The 16,953-nt window shown below is 36.1% G+C and overlaps 3 protein-coding genes across 3 annotated transcripts; 1 reads left to right on the top strand and 2 right to left on the bottom strand.

The window, feature by feature from the left end:
* Window positions 1–50: 50 nt before the first annotated feature.
* LOC126874657 (dolichyl-diphosphooligosaccharide--protein glycosyltransferase 48 kDa subunit) lies at window positions 51–2,427 on the bottom strand. The gene is made up of 3 exons (XM_050636961.1): window positions 2,073–2,427; window positions 1,248–1,874; window positions 51–1,176 (listed from the first exon to the last, which is right to left on the bottom strand). Exons 1-3 carry the CDS (start codon window positions 2,203–2,205, stop codon window positions 632–634), a joined length of 1,305 nt encoding a protein of 434 aa, XP_050492918.1. The 5' UTR covers window positions 2,206–2,427; the 3' UTR covers window positions 51–631.
* Window positions 2,428–2,580: 153 nt separating this feature from the next.
* LOC126874648 (phospholipase A-2-activating protein) lies at window positions 2,581–6,300 on the top strand. Its single transcript, XM_050636937.1, has 6 exons — window positions 2,581–3,313; window positions 3,613–4,482; window positions 4,554–4,884; window positions 4,959–5,193; window positions 5,266–5,684; window positions 5,782–6,300. The coding sequence occupies exons 1-6, from the start codon at window positions 3,138–3,140 to the stop codon at window positions 6,097–6,099; spliced, it is 2,349 nt and encodes a 782-aa protein (XP_050492894.1). The 5' UTR covers window positions 2,581–3,137; the 3' UTR covers window positions 6,100–6,300.
* Window positions 6,301–6,465: 165 nt separating this feature from the next.
* On the bottom strand, window positions 6,466–11,964 carry LOC126874661 (dual specificity protein phosphatase Mpk3). The gene is made up of 4 exons (XM_050636970.1): window positions 10,133–11,964; window positions 9,466–9,651; window positions 9,146–9,388; window positions 6,466–9,062 (listed from the first exon to the last, which is right to left on the bottom strand). Exons 1-4 carry the CDS (start codon window positions 10,524–10,526, stop codon window positions 8,683–8,685), a joined length of 1,203 nt encoding a protein of 400 aa, XP_050492927.1. The 5' UTR covers window positions 10,527–11,964; the 3' UTR covers window positions 6,466–8,682.
* Between the last annotated feature and the right edge of the window lie 4,989 nt (window positions 11,965–16,953).

Below are 16,953 nucleotides of genomic sequence, written 5' to 3'. Positions count from 1 at the left end.
TATAGTAAACTACTCGTTATACCGTTCAGAAGATAAAGAACATACAAATATAAATTTGTATACATGAAATTGTATTTGTATACGTTAAATACATTACATCCATAGCCTAATTTTTTAACTTTATTAAAATCATTCATTAAGATCATTAAAAATGTTAATGGAAGAACCATTAATTGTACTAATGAAAATTGAACATATTTGTTTATACAGAATTGAAAAAATAATTTTTATGCAACTTGCGTCTGAACATCTTGAATTGAGATTTATTAACCAATGAGAGCTCTATTTCCGAATATTTTTCTGTATATATAACGAATCTGTTGTATTCATAAATATAACTGAAAGAAAAAAGATTTGATTAGATTTTTTTCTCTCATTTATTACAGAAGATATAAAAACCATCCTTTTAAAAAACTTCAGATGTAGCCATCATGTGAATAATTAATATACATATCTTCTATCTTGCCCTTCATCTCAGTTTCAAATGTTTCATTAAATAAATACAAATCTATTGTCACAAACTTAAATATGGAACATAAATGCACTTTAATGATAGGTCTGACTAAACACCTTCCTATTCTCCTTAGAAACAACATAATTAATTATCTCGTACGTTTCATTAACGTCAAATTTATTCAGCCTTCGGTTTTGTGTCTTCTTTATAATGTAAGAACACCAGAGAAAATAAGAACACACCGCCCATCATTGAAAACGCACTTATATAATAAGGGAATGCACTGGGTATGAAGCGTTCATATTGAGTGTGTTGCAGGGGACGAACAGATACTTGAGTGGTACTGTACAGATGCGTCAAACCAATGCGGGTATAATCTACTTTGAACTGATAAACTCCGTAAACGTCAGGGATTTTAAATCTCGCTTCATATCGACCATCGCCTACGGGTTTCATGGTCATACGAACGAAAGGATCTATTCTAACGAATTCTAATTGTAAATCATTTGTTTCATAAGGGATCCATTTGTCTCTTGCTAATTTCTGAATTTCGATAGAATAAACTACATCATCCATGATAGTATAAGCTGCTGGAGGTGCAGATTCTCCAACTCTATGGTGATGAACAGTGGAGACACGGATCACACCATTCTCCTTGAACACCCAGCGAGCGATCATCGTTGCTACGGCTTCATTTCCAGATTTCTCGTATTTTTGGCCACCTGTACACCATTTTTAATGTTTAATACATGATCACAAGGAAGAATTATAATATGTAACTTATTCTTTTTACCTTGGACTTTCTGAATAGAACTGGAGAAAGCTTCATCACTAAAAAAGTACAATGAACCAGAGAATACTACTCTGGCATTATTCCTTGCTTGTAGAGCAGCAATCAACAATGTATTTTTGCCTACTGCATGTGGATACTCCTTTATGGGAGTCTGCGGATTGTAAGAGTATGCTGAACTAGATGCTGTTAATAAACGTAGAATTAAAGGATTTTCTATATCTGCAATCAATCCAGTTCCTTGGTAGAGTAAAGGTGGTACGTTTTTACTTCCAACAATTGCAGAAGCATCTATTAAATTGACAGAGTCTGCTACTATTTTTGTATGGTAACCATTATCAGAAACATCATAATTTAAATGATCAATGACCGCAGAACCTTCTTCATCAATTTCAAAACCACATTCTGAAGCTAATTCATGAAGAGCATCTCCTGACTGAGATGAACCAGCAACCAAGACATTACCACCACCATCAATGAAGTCCGTTATTGCTTCAACACTCAATATTCCTCCAAACTCTTCCACAGAAGGGGCAAATATTATTAAATGCTGATACAAATATTCTCCATACTTGGAAAGCTGTAGATTAGCATCATCTGCTAATTTAAATGTTAACGTGTATCCACTATCTACAAAAATTTTTTAAATTACTAACAACCTAACCTCAAATATTTTGCAAGGTATACCATATCTGTGTAATTAAATATCATATAGTACAATTAGATACGTTTAATGTTGTCATAATTCGAAAAAAAAAAATAAGGAAGCTTAAGGTAATTGGCAATGAATGACATTTCACTGAATTTGATAGCTAAATGTTTACATACCCTGTAGAGTCTTGAAAAATATGGAATGTGTTTCTTTTATGGCTAAATTATCGAGTAAAACCAATGTAGGTCCCCCAGCATTCGTTACTCCGAATATTGTAACAAAACAAAGAAATTTGTTTATAAATCTCATTATAAATTATACACAATATCCTTGTGCCACGAGACCGGTTCTATTATCTTAAACAAGCGGCTCCATTTACAACACGTAACCAAACGGAAGTTATCCACTTTGCGGAAATGATATGTCTTATATTTTGAAACATATGGATTGAATTTATTATTTAGTATTATCTGGTATTACTCAATTTACTAATGATAAAGATATTTTCTTTTGCTTAACATATGTATTAGTATATATTACTATGTATATGTGTATGATGAATAGTATTAAATATAAATTATACTGACATAACCTTACACATTAGAATCATAATACTTAAAACACATCATCAAATATTTTCTTATACCCAAATTAAATTTAGATGTACATTATTATATTATACATATATAGCGTATGACATGCAATGTTAAATATATTACTGATATAACCTAAAACGTCAAAATTTTATAATATTTAAAATCCCCGCCAGAAATATCAAAATGAATTCTAAATCGTATTTGTGGTGTATCAAGGCGGATACGTAACAGAATGAAGTCTTGCGTACAAAATGATAAAGAGATATTAATTTTAGCAAATTACAATCTTGATCAAGAATTCATGAGAATAATCAATTAATTTAAGTCATACGTCATAAAATGTTGTATACAATACTATAGAGTCATTCTCGATTCAACGATCCTTCGTGAAGTTGGCTTGAATAATTTCAAATGAAGATACTAGACTAATGACGTTAGCAAAAAAGCAAGAAAAAATTTTGTTTACGTATAAAGAAAGTAGTTTATGTGGGAAAAATGCACGTATATATAATACCATACAAGCACAGTGATCATTATCACGCATGCTCGAATGCGTTTTAAATGTCAAAACCGTGCGAATTTATCCACATTTTATTCGCATCGAGAATCGGCGAGATTATCCCAACTGTAGAGTTCGCATAAGTAATGTCTTTGCTGCGTGCCCTGCACGACTATCAAAGTGCTATGGCCAAACCGTGTTACAAGCTGAGAACTTCTCTCTTCGGACACACATCCGACGTGAGAGCTATAGCGACTTTCGCTGACGGAACTATAGTTTCTACTTCGAGGGATGAGACTGCACGTATTTGGAAATCATGCGGGTATTTAACCTGTTTAAGTATTTTACCACACCAGACTTTTTCATGACCCCAAACAAAATTTTCTATGTAAATAAGTAATGAGATAAAAACTTGTTTTATAAGATCCTCTTTACTTTGTAATAAATTTGTATATTAATATATGTGACTTGAATAAATACGCTATGAAAATATGAGCTGAATTTAGAACAATAAAGTTCAAGCCATCATAAAAGAGTTTGTCATTGCAAAAAAATTCTTTTTTCTTATTCTATGTAAATCGTACTTCTTATACGAATGTATATTGTATAAACATTTTACAGGAATAATAAAAATTATGAACATACTGCAACTTTGAAAGGACACTCCAACTTTGTCACTTCTGTGTGCGTTATAAATCCTTCAGAGCAAAACCCCATAGGTTTTATTATCACTGGTAGTCATGATAAAACCATACGTATCTATGTTTCACACCAAACAGAGCCCATAAACATTATAAAAAGTCACCAGGATACTGTTTGTAAATTAACAACTGGTACAAAAGAAGGAACATTCTTGTCAAGTTCCTGGGACATGAGTGCAAAATTGTGGAGCCTGAGTGACTTAAGTAAGCCACAATTAAACTTGCTAGGTCATACAGCTGCTGTATGGTGTGTAGCAGACTTGTCAAGTGGATCTATTGCAACTGGATCAGCAGATAAGCTTGTTATAATATGGGCAAGTGATGGTTCAGTACAGCACAAATTAACCGGACATACAGATTGTGTTCGTGATATTTCTGTAATAAGTAGCAATGAAGTTTTATCTTGTGCCAATGATGCCACTGTACGTCATTGGAACGTGTGTCTTGGAACTTGTTTAGGAACTTATTGTGGACATGAGAATTATATCTATAGCATTTTAGCCTTAGAAAATGGTACAAGTATATTTACTTGTGGCGAAGATCGGACGCTTAGGATATGGCATAATACAGAACTAAGTCAAACCATTACTTTACCCACCCAATCTGTGTGGTGTTTGGCTTCACTTCCTAATGGTGATATAGTTACTGGAAGTTCTGATGGAGTTGTTAGGATATTTACATGTAATCCTGAAGAATATGCAGACCCAGAGGCATTGGAAGAATTTGAGCAGCAAGTAGCCAGTGTTAAGCTTAATGCTCAACAAGAGCTAGGTGGGATCAAAGTTAAGGAGTAAGTGAAGTAGCTGAGAAATGAATCAAATTATAAATAATAAGCTAAAATCTTAATTTATATGTTAACAGTTTACCAGATGCAAAAACCTTGCTACAACCTGGCCAAAGAGATGGTCAAACCAAAATAGTAAATGACGGAGATGCTGTAAGAGCATATAGCTGGTCACAAAATGAACAAAGATGGATAAAGATCGGTAACGTCATGGGTGCTTCGGGTGGTAGTGTAGCTACGTCTGGAAAACAGCTTTATAATGGCATAGAGTACGATTATGTGTTCTCTGTGGACATACAAGATGGTGTTCCTCCATTAAAATTGCCCTATAACAATGATCAGGATCCTTGGCATGTTGCGCAGAAGTTCCTTCACGATAACAGTCTTAGTCAATTATTTCTAGATCAGGTATAAAGCTTGAGATAGATGCTTGTTTTTTTCGATAAGAAATAATTTTTATGGCAATTTATTTTCATTTATAGGTTGCAAATTTTATAATAAAAAATTCTCAATCCGCACCAGTTGTGAAAACTGATGCTCAATATGCTGATCCTTTCACAGGAGGCAGTAGATACATTCCTCAATCAACAGCAAATACAACATCACAAGAATCTACAAGACCAGACACACCAAACTCCTCAGACACAACCGCACCGTCTTATATTCCTCATACAAAATACTTGAAACTGGAACAGGCTAATCTTTCTCAAATTTTAGGTACTTTCTATTACTTTTATCTTATACATTTTTATAATGAAATAAATTAATTAATTTGATACTCTTACATAGAGAAACTAAAAGAATTAAATGGCAAACAAAGTGATCCTCTCAAGGTGTCAAGTGACAAATTGGAGTCCTTAGTGAAACTTGCTGGAGACCAAGCTCCTGAACAATTGAAAACTGATACATTGAACACTTTGAAGACTCTCTTGAATTGGCCAGATGATGTATTGTTTCCTGTGCTCGACATTACCAGGCTCGCAGTACTCTGTAGAGAAGTGAATGATGTACTATGTACAGAGGAGTTGCTACAGATTGTAAAGAAGCATATCGAATCTAACGCGCTTCCTTCCAACCAAATGCTTACTTTCCGTTTGCTGGCGAATATGTTCAGTCACGAAAGAGGTGAAAAACTATGTCTTAATTCTAAAGATGAGATATTGAAACTTCTATCAGAGTTGGAATCACTTACAAACAAAAATAATCAGGTATGAATAGCATAGAAGAGTAAAGATTTATATATTGGTATACAAAATTCATATTGTACGATTAGTTGATGAAATTAATTCGTTTGGGTATTTTCAGGTGGCAATTTCAACTTATATATTGAATTTAACTGTGGCTCTGAATAAATATAATGATACTCTCGGCAAAACACAATGTTTAAATGCGATCTTCTCTGTGTTACCACGTTTAAACGAGCCTGAAGCAGTGTTCAGAACTCTTGTTGCAATGGGAACGCTTTTAAGTACAACATCAAATTCAGAAGATCAAAATAATTTAATAAAAGCAGTACGACAATCGGAAGCTGCGTTAAATATACTTCAAACTATGTCAGAAATTCGAGTTCCAACAAACAAGCTGGCAAATTGTTCGAAACAGATAATCAGTTTAATTATTTAAAACATAAAATATATATGAAAAAGAAATTGAAAAAAAGAAAGCAATTACACACGGAATCCAAGACTTGAAAACAGTTAAGTGTTGTAATTAACAAAACATTTCTCATCAATATTGCGTTAAATAGGTTTCTTATATTTTTTGCAATCTGATGATTTAAACATTATAATTATCTCATTGCTAATAAAAGTACATTTTGCCATATTTGAGAAACAATCTTCGTTCACCCAAAAAAGAAAACACGTCCCACTTTCTTCCTTCTTCTTTTTTTCCTTTTATAAAGATCAGTTGCTTTCATTTCAGTTCAGGTAAGAATAAGCTGTGTATTTTGAAATGAAAATTAAATCAATTAAAATATATGTACAACGATGAATATAAAATAATAATTTATGTAATATACATAATATTTGATTAAATCGTTCGAGCGTTACGCCCGACAAACATACAACAGACAACAGTGTAATAGTAGAATATTGTTATTACATTAACGTCAAATATATATATATACTTTTTTTTTGTTTTCCCTAGTTGTATATCAATTTACCCTCGTGAGTGAGCCGAGAGCCGATTACAACTTTGTAGTTAATTACAATGAAAAATAATAACATTCACTGTGTACACTCATTAACTTCAATTATGCTCGATGAACAATACATACAATACACGAAAGATAGTTTTTTATCCTTTGTTTCTTTTTTACAGTATCATCAGGTAATTTGTGGCTCGTGGGAATGTGAATATGCGATTTCCGTAATCTTTTTTCGTTCTTTGCTTTTTTTCTTACAAAAATAATTTGAAATATATAATCTGAGATCTGTAAGACAATAGAAACAGTATTGGATCGTACAATTAAGAATTTTTTAGTATTTCAAATTGCTATACATCGTCGTATATGTGTATCTATAATTAATCAGTGTCTCTTCCTTTTTTCCATCTCGTATCGACGATAAGGATCACGACTGTCGTATATTTTTATAAACAAATTTCTTTATCAGAATTCTGAGGTATAATACGTGTACGATTTGTCTAATTTTTTCTTCGATTGATTAACTCATGATAAAATCAATTTTTTGTCAATTCTTTTCCGTCCCATAACTCTTTTCTCTTCTTATACGTATTTACGACGACCCTGATTTTTTATCTCGGAAGTAGAAGTTTCGGAATGCCCTATAGAAATGCACCGATCCATAAAGATGTACTTCTTAATCGATTATTAACCAAGATTAATTACTTGAAAGAGATAAAGACAGACAGAGATAGAGAACGTGCACACAAGGTTGCAAATCTTTAAAAGTCAGAATTGCACCGGGAAATATGTACCCTTCTCAAGATAAGTCACTTTTGTGGATTTGAAAAATTATGTCAAAAATTACGTTCGAGTAGTATCGAATCATAATCTTTTTATGTATATACCTTCTCTTTTTTTTATTATAATAATCTAAATTGCCGAGTACGCGAGAGTTTTTCAATTCTTTTTGTACCTCTGAACTTAAACATAGTGTGATCTTTTTATCAAGCACAGTTGTAATTAATTATTTTTTAAATTCAACTACTTATGATTGCCTGTTTTACGATTTATATTTCATTTCATTTCGCTTTGAATAAGCATCACCCGCGATAAAATCAAACACAGCCTCATTAATTGAAGGGTTCTGGGAGCAAGTATTAAAAATATAGATATCTCATATGTATAAAATTGTATCCTAGAAATGGATCGAGAGTCGAACGAATTCAGACACTATTAAAAAAAGAATCTTGAATTTTTAGCCGATCATCTTGATATTACAATTACATTAATTATTTGTAAGAAAGTACAGAGTTGAATTTACAAAATACTTTCAGTGTTTAATACTATATCACGACAACTTAGAAACGAAAGAGTCATAGAACCCTTTTGTAGCCGTCCTACCTATTTTTCCCCCTAAATTATAAACAACACTTACGCTTAGATAAAGATTTACAATCGTAGTTTCGTCAAATTAAAAATCATCCTCTGAAAGAGAAACTATATTGTGTCCATTATTTTTTAACTTTTTTCCTGAAGCGATAGTACAGAACCGTGGCTTGCAAAGCCTCGACAGAAACAATTTCCGTTACTGGATAGAAAAATACTAGAAAGGTTCAGCCGTTTTAACAATTTTGTTTGAGTTCATCGTATTTCTTTCACTGTGCACGACCTAGTACACAAAACTTTTGTGGCAAAACTCTACCACAAAAGTTTAAAATCACCCGCTTGTTGTACTAATTGTGAATCTTCTATTAATTCAGAATTAATACTGCACAGTTATTAATAATAAATTTAACTAGTAATTAAACAGTTTTTAAGCTAATTTAAAATTGTAAATTTTTTAAATGAAAATCTCTGCTTTTTTAAAAATATCTAGCGATTCCAAATTTTTAATTGTCGCAGTATATTTGAAATTGCAATCTACTACGATCATTGCGTTTCTCGCCTTAAGATATTATTTTTCTCTTAGCAGAAATGTAAATTTTCATTCCCACACCCTTCAATTAGGGCTTCCCTTGTTACTATGACGGCGTACTAGGAGGGACCTAAAATTTGTATTGGGTCCCCCCTGGCCCGTCTCATTCTGCCGGTGTACTTGATGCCCACCTGTCGAATTCTATTCCAGAATCCGGGCTAAGGCCCAGATCAATGGGACTAAGGAAGCTGGGAGCTGGACAATTACATGGTCCTCCAGGCCTGCACGCTCCGATACACCTCTGATCGTTCCCCCTGCTACTTCTGTCACCTCTATCCCTTAGTTCTTTCTCAAAACTGTGCAATTGCTCCATAAAATGGAAATTCGGAGCCACATTAGATTTTCGGCTGCGCACCAGGTTGAAGGCATCGTTTAAGCTGAGACTGCACTTGTGCATAAGGTAGGCTACAGTGATAGTGACGGACCGAGACACTCCGGCCAGACAGTGAACCAGCACTCCTTTGTCTGAACTTCGAGCCTCCTCTGAAAGATGGAGAAATGATTATATCTCAAATTTACATGTAATTAGAACTTATTTTTCCTTTGATTTTGTAGGTTGTATTCACCAATGAATTGAATTGCTTGTGGAAAGAAACTAGCTAGATTCTGGCTCCAGTGATCGCTTATGGGTATTTGCATGTATTTTATCGAACCAGCGCTTTCAAATACATTTGGCAAATCTGGGGTTACGTTCAGAATGTACTGTATTCTATGACGTGCCAAGGCTTCTCTGTCTTCGCTATTCGCTGCGTTTCCAAGGTACAAATGGGGTAGAATTTCAACTGGAAAATCTTTATCCTCTTCAGGTCCTAAAAAAACATGAAACAACTTTAACATTTCTTACTTTGTATTTTATGTAGTAAAAGAGTTTGTATGGCTTACTAACCAACAGAATCACACGTGCTATCGCTATCAGAATCTGAATATGATCTCGTAGGTGGTGTGGAAATTCGAAGGGACCTGAGACCCATTAATTCACCGTCATTAGAATCCTGACCTGGGGGACCTTCACCACTGGCTTGACTACCCTCACACCATTCAGGGTATCTATCTCTGAATGCTCCAAAACCATCTGTAACAGAAAATGAAATAAAGGATTTGTATGAGTATAAATAATTTAAAGCCATAGCTATGCAAAAATATGAAAGAATATATAATAGAAATAAAAAATACTGAGTAGTAAATGAATGAAACAAAAATGTTTTTTATTGAATAACAAAAGAAATTTGGCATAACTACAAGATGTAATTAGATGGACATCAATATTTTTTGTACAAATAAATATTTCATTCACAGATGCTTTTAAGTATGAATTTTTAAATTTCTCTAATGGCAGACATAACTACAGACATAATGGTAGAAACTTGGAATATTTTATAATATAGCCTTTAGCTATACTTATTTCTTCTTCTTCTTTATTTTCTTCTTATTTTTTAAAATACAGTAGTTAACGCATATTCTTTTTTTTCTTGTAGCACATATTTGTTCTAACTATATGGAAATATTATGTGCAATCATACAAATATATGTATTTATGAATATACTGTTCTTACCCATTAAAATAGCAACATATCCTCCACTACTTCTAAGTCTCCGACTTAAAACTTGAATTGTTTCACCCTGATGTCCTGCAGGGTCTGTAGAGTCACCAATCAGTATAAATGTCCCTCTACTATTCTCATCACCACACAAGAACACCTCCACTCTGTTTCTTAGATCTAAGCACCTTATTGTTGACAGCAGATCAACTTTACCAGCTGCTAGCCGTCTTAACATGATGCTAGGTATAGCTAAGGGTACAGAGCCTCTAATATGAGCTTCAGAGAAATCAGAATGTGCCCTACAATCTAAGATGAGAAGTTTGTTTGGACCATCCGGTGACCTAAGATGCCTGAATAGCCATTCAGGATCCACCAGACCTTCTTCCATAATATTTCCACCTGGCATTTTGTAAGCTTAATCTGAATTCCTGATGCTTCTTTGGCCTTCAACCTTTTTCTCCTTAAAGCATGCTTGCCCTCCTTACAGACATAATCTCCTCATGTTCTCCATTGGATTTTAAAAAGAAACAAACACCTGAGACTTGACAATGTTGAAAGAAATCTCCTTCTTGGTATGGCACTTTCAAGTAACGCTGTACCATTGGTTTCTGTGAAATGGTCAGTGTACACATGTGACATCTGCCTAGACTCGTAACCCATGGAACAACAATTTTGTCACTACATGTTTATCGGTAACTGTGGACAGTGTGAAACAAGTGTGCATGTACATTCAGCGCGCGCGCGCATCCTACGTGCACGCGTCCTGTACATCTATTCTTAATTATTTATCAAATACGAAATGGCACTTGGAGTTGTATAGTAGAACGCGTTTTCTGGAGGCATCCAGACGCTCGACGTCCTCCCCCAGCCTCATACACGCGTATCTGTGTCGTAATCCCACGTTTTCTCACGTGTTTCCATCACTTCCTGCGGCACCTCGATGCCGTGTTTTCTACTCCTCCTCCTCCTCCTTCTCCGCCACTGCTACCGCCAGCAGCTCGTCTCGATTATTGATCCTTTTGTAAATAAAGACGACAGGTCCAATTAACGCCACAACCGAGGAATGTTTCAGCCCATTCGACAAATGCATGATCCCACGCGCTCTCCCAGTACACACTTCCTCTAGCTTGTTTATCTCAACATCACACCAACAGTCCAACCGACATCATCACGTCTTGTGAAGAACGTGTTGGCATTATTCTCTCTTTTTCCACAATGGGACAAACGACGAGTGCGTGTATGTACGTGTGTTCCTCTCCTCGCGCTAAATCCTCTCTTTCGTTCTTCTCTTTCGTTGCCCTTTTCTTTACTGTGAACTCGACAGAATCATAACTACAACACGTTCTCAGATCCAGCTTCTTTTTCTTCTCGACTTGACCAACACACAGGGATGCTGCGCTATACACTGGAGCTGCCGTGAACGGTCGATTCAAATCAGTCTGAGTGAACGAGGTACTTAGTTCGGGAGATCGGTCGCGTATCTCGGCGCTGCGCGACTCGAGACCGTCGCCCTCACCTCACAAATCCCTCCAACATCGCTCGACGCGTCTTCCCTGGGTTGCCGGACCGACTTCCTGTTCTTTTTTTTCTTCTTTTACGTCTCTCCTTCTCTGTCGACTCTCGACCGAGTCACGGAGAGAGCAGCAGAGAGCTCGAGCTACGATTCTCGTGTGTCTTGGCCTTCTATCTTCTTCTCGCTTTCTTCCAACTGTCTGTTCTTCTCTAACGTTCCGAGCACACCATAGATTGTCTCTGTCTCTCACCCGTGGCCTTCTAGCCAGCCTGCTGCAGGCCACACCTTACCTCGAGCGTTCTTCCGTCCAGAATGGGCAAATGGCGCTCGGATCCTCGATTGTAGGGGAAGCTGGTCTTCACATTGATTGGTGCCAGGTCACGTGGTGTCTGCTATCGGACCAATCCCGATCCGGACTGACGTCAGTTCATTGACAAAAGATGTTTTCATTAACAAGGCGTGGGTAGATGGGTCGGGGGTCGGTACTGACCGAGGCGCACAGTAAGCCAGAGGTGAGGAGACGACGGGGAACGCTTCGTATACGCTCACTCTCTCACGCGTGCGTGGGCGCATATTATTACGATCCACAGGAGAACACGGCACCGTCTACCCAAGCTACCTCGTATCGACGTGCACGCACACTCGCGTGCACGTGTTGCGGCCAGGACCGGCGTCATATGACTCGTCACCCTGTAGAATTTGACGAATCTTATTTTTTTTCCTAATTCACTGGATACCTTTATGCATTGTTTTATATCTTCGATATTATCTAAAAGATAAGAATACTAATTAGATAAGTCTTGCCAAAGATCTTGAGATCTGGAAAATAGAAAAGTAGGTCGAGTTTGAAACTCGAAACATGAATGAAAAATTTTAGGTAAAGATAAAGTACGGCTCCTTTCTAATCAAATTTTTGCAGGCTTCAGAGCATTGAATGAATAATTTGTTATAACTTCATCCGTGTCTTAGAATTGATATAGAATTTAAAAATTTTCAATCTTCTTAGGATTTCTGAACATAAGTAAAATTCCCATATAGCTTTATATCCACCATTTTCGGGAATCTCCAGTTCTTCAACCTTGAATTATGCAGAATAATACAAAAGTAGAGTAACTGAAAATGTAAAATTTCTTTGAGGAAAAGCTAAAAATAAAATACAATATAATTCCTAATGGATTTTTAGAGCTTACATTTAGAAATCCGTTATTTTCCAATCAGTTTATTACATTATACTAGTATATAAGTACAAGCAAGATGTTCAAGCCGATTTCTTTGATAACAGTGCTCCTGAAAAGATTACGCCCCTGAGCTCTGTCATACTGTACGTGAAGCCTCACCTCGGATCGGGCAGCCTATCAGGCGGCTCTCGGGCGTGGGTTGGCATTCCATTCATTTGGGCTGCTGTCGTTGAAGATTTTCACGTTCGATCACGCGGACGGCGCAGGGCCATTTTATCGCGACCCCTAGAGAATCGTCGCCTGCAGAAAGAATGAGTAGGCAGAAATAGAGATAAAGAGAAAGGGAGACAGAGGACGAAAAGGGCCTCTCTGGTTGGTGTCGGTGGCCTTCGACGAACCACGAGACGAATTTCGATTCGATTGCGTGGGAGCGTGATAAGGTGAGCGTACTACGGCGTCCTTGCTACTCCACGCTCATTTCGATCAATGGCGGCTGTAGATTTACGTAAGAACCTACCATAGATCCTCGTATATCGATTCCTCGTTACATTTACATTTTTCAATATCCGTGTGCGGAATACAAATCCTCGTCGACTATACTATGTGTACGACAAGTATAATGGATTAATATTCGATCGAGCTTCAAAGCGTCACGCAAGATGCTAATGAATCTTACTAGAATGACGTAGTCGACCTTTCTGAAGATAAAGAGTATCTTTTTTTATTATATAACTAGAATATTTGATATTAGAATATGGCTCTGTGGATCGCATTAAAAGTCTACCGTAGTAGTAGTCGGAAAATAAATACTATCGTTGGAATTAACTTGTGCTTATAGATTTCACAAAATAACTATTATATGAACACCTTTATTAGACTCAGTATCTAATATTAGAACACAGGTATACAGATTGCATTAAATAGTCTGCTATGGTAATCGCGAGACGTGGGTCGTACCCTATATTTAGCCAGAAATTGGAATAGACAAAGGGTACGAACGTTTACTATGTTAAATCCGTCCTTATATTATTATATCCTTATCTCATTGCAACAAATATAGCAAAGTTATAAATTAATTCGCCAAGTGACGGTACTAGTTAACTACGGAACTTTGTTAGATATATATAGGTATTATCCCTATAAATTTATCTAATGTTTTCACATCGCGTATAAAGAAAAATTTTGGATGTACATATACTGTAATGAGAAACGAAATTATTCATATTTTTAAATTGTCCTTAAGCCTAAAGCTATAAATTTTTATCCTCCTATAAAACCTAATTGTTCCATGGCCTCAACATAAGTACTTTATACCTCTCATAAACTTGCCCTTGTACAAAATCTAAGATTTCGTTTCATGACCACAACATAAGTATTTTATACCTCGACCATAAATTTTTGCCCTCATATAACATCTAAGCTTTTGTTCCGTAACCATAACATAAGTACTTTAACACTTCTGCTGTATCCCTTCAAGAAACTTATAGCTGAATCGGGGAATAAGCTATTGATCGGTATGAATCTGGACTTTTTGAGTTGGTGCATCGCTGAACGAATCCTCATTAAAGCGATTATCGACCGATAGCCGGCGGGAAAGAGAATAGGGAAGGTGCATGCGGTATCACTATGGCAGTCACACCAGTAATGTGTACGCTAAGATGACGTAAGTGATACCTGTTGATGACCTTAACAGGTGTGCATACTTAATGGCAGTGGCATTACGTATTTCGTGATGCAGTCGGAAGTCGCAGCGCATTACTCAATCACGATTCTATAGTACGCCTCGTTGACTCTGTCACGATGCTCTTTTCTCACGACTACCTAGATCCCCATTAATATTCTTTCCTATCTTTCCGCTAAGAATTTCGGAGCTAAATACGTGTCATTCGGTGAAATGATATCGTCCCCATTTCTCTGAATTTCTAAACCATTTTGTTCAAAGGAAACCGCTGCTAAGAGGTTAACGTTTCCACTTAGCAAGGTATATCGATTGTCGAGACCATATCTCGGATCTACAGAGCCAGATTCAAAGGAAACATCCGTTTCTAAGAATCCACCACACGGCGTGAGTCGTATAACGCGGCGTTTATTTGCGTCTGGTTCCTGCAGGCTACCGGAGGAGGAAACCGATTATCGGGTTCACAGTGCCTCACCAGATGTAACGTCGAACGCGTATACACGTGCACAAACGCACCAACACCGAGGTGGACGCAAGTGTACGCACCGGAAGCAATACTCCCTGGCACTTGGCCGGGCATTAGTGCATGCACTGGCTGATATGTATATGTGAACACAAATAAGCTTGTACACTCCACCGCGTGGGCGTGTGCGTGTGATTACCACGAAAAGCGGCCCTAGGTTGACAGGAAATGGTTTGAGATAAGATAATGACGTCCCTCGCCTCTCCTGCATCCGGCTGCTTTCTTCGTCGCTTCGACGTTGGAAAATGTTCCCTTGCCGCAGCTGGGACAGGTACTGATTCAATTTTCAATCAAATAAGTCTACAAAAATTTTTTTATGTAACCACCATGATAAAATAGGAAAATTAGAGATGAATTGTATAATAATTACGGTAGAACCTGGAATCCTTAGAAACTTTCTGACGTAAAAAAATAGCAGTGAAGATTTTTTCGATCATGAGTCTAAAACAAAATTTTCAATGTAAGCTCCAAAATAAAGTGAACAAAATGGTGGATGGAGTGTAATCAAAATGGAACCTCGGGCGCACGAAAATAGCCATCCGACTCTTTGCGAGGATTTTTCAAAATATACAAGAGGAATAGCAGTGTAAACGAACCAGGCCTCCACTATGAATAATCGCATCCTGTCTCAGTAACTAAGCAAAAAAGAAAAGAAGGCTTAAACATATATAAACATCTGAGGTCGGCATTTTATAATAGTAATAACGATAATATCTCCAAGTCCAACTTATTTGATGTTTGCTGTAATTAGTTATGCAAACATTGATCGATGGTATTGTGCCAACGATCACGTTTCATGGATCATCAATGCATATTTATAGGTTAGAGACGTAGATGGTTTCCCGCGCTTTCCATTCTAAGGGAAATTGGTAGACGGGAGACCAATTCTCTGAATGACTCTCGAAACTGGTGTGCCCACATTCCTCCAGCCACACAAGATTCGAGGTTCTGGCATGTTCACTAGCCTGTAAAACTGCTTGCGGGATCTTCGTTCCCCCCTCTTTATGCCTACGGATCGAATAAACGACATACAGTTAGTAAAAGGTACCATAAACGTATCGATGCATATATATAGGTAAGTACAATGATTACAAAAGGTTTTACATTTCATTGTCATAATATGAAATTTCTGTAGTCATAGAAGAGTACAAATTTAATATATTTAGACATAATTAATCACCATGTAAATGCTACAATAAATAGAATAGTGTACAAATACTTTGTTGATTATATTAATTATTAAAAAAAGGGAAACAATTATATCGGTTAGGGTACATCTCACATATAACATTCGCTTTACTTTAGTTCTCGAAATATTCGTAAAAATATTTTTAATACTTTTTATTTTGGTATAGGTTATATTTGGATTAGGATTGAGTTAGGTTCATATACTATAGTAACCGTACACACTTTTTGTAGCCACTGTATGTATTTTCCACATATAGATCAATCAACACCAAAAATAAATTATACTTGCCGAATTCTTTTGTAATTCACTTTCGCATAATTCATCTTGATTCTTAGACATAGCCTTTTATTCGTCAATTTTTCTTAAGATTTGGCAGCAAGGTTTTATAAGAGAAAAACACATAATATAGATTATATGTCATATATATTGATTGACTGATATGTCAAACAGAATGCAATTATACAATCAGAGGTGGCGCTAATCAGGCCATCTCTATCAACACTGTTCTCCCGCGTTTTTTCCTTTTTTTCGTTAATTGCTTTTAAGGACAATGATAGTCGTAGATTAATTTTTCGATAGTTTAAGAATATTTCTTCACTTATGGATATATTTGATTAATTGTTAATTATTTACTATCGTAAATCTAAACAAAGTGGGCGCTGAAAAATTTTTCCCCCGTTTTCACTTACTTTCCGTTTCCGATGCAATTAATCGATTTCACAACTACAATTTTATTTTTTCTAGTATTTTTA

This window comes from Bombus huntii, chromosome 16 (genome assembly GCF_024542735.1).
Source record: "Bombus huntii isolate Logan2020A chromosome 16, iyBomHunt1.1, whole genome shotgun sequence".
NCBI classification, from domain to species: domain Eukaryota; kingdom Metazoa; phylum Arthropoda; class Insecta; order Hymenoptera; family Apidae; genus Bombus; species Bombus huntii.
This window is presented reverse-complemented; position numbering and strand designations above follow the sequence as displayed.

Excerpts from the sequence above, each read along its gene's own strand:
- LOC126874657 (XM_050636961.1), bottom strand. The coding sequence starts at position 2,205 with ATGAGATTTATAAACAAATTTCTTTGTTTTGTTACAATATTCGGAGTA. Across the intron at positions 1,875-2,072 it reads ATTTTTCAAGACTCTACAGG|ATAGTGGATACACGTTAACA; the intron begins GTATGTAAACAT and ends AAATTTTTGTAG. Across the intron at positions 1,177-1,247 it reads TTCTATTCAGAAAGTCCAAG|GTGGCCAAAAATACGAGAAA; the intron begins GTAAAAAGAATA and ends AATGGTGTACAG.
- LOC126874648 (XM_050636937.1), top strand. The coding sequence starts at position 3,138 with ATGTCTTTGCTGCGTGCCCTGCACGACTATCAAAGTGCTATGGCCAAA. Across the intron at positions 4,885-4,958 it reads GTCAATTATTTCTAGATCAG|GTTGCAAATTTTATAATAAA; the intron begins GTATAAAGCTTG and ends TTTCATTTATAG. Across the intron at positions 5,685-5,781 it reads TTACAAACAAAAATAATCAG|GTGGCAATTTCAACTTATAT; the intron begins GTATGAATAGCA and ends GGGTATTTTCAG.
- LOC126874661 (XM_050636970.1), bottom strand. The coding sequence starts at position 10,526 with ATGCCAGGTGGAAATATTATGGAAGAAGGTCTGGTGGATCCTGAATGG. Across the intron at positions 9,652-10,132 it reads ATATGTTGCTATTTTAATGG|ATGGTTTTGGAGCATTCAGA; the intron begins GTAAGAACAGTA and ends TTTCTGTTACAG. Across the intron at positions 9,063-9,145 it reads ACAAGCAATTCAATTCATTG|AGGAGGCTCGAAGTTCAGAC; the intron begins GTGAATACAACC and ends TCCATCTTTCAG.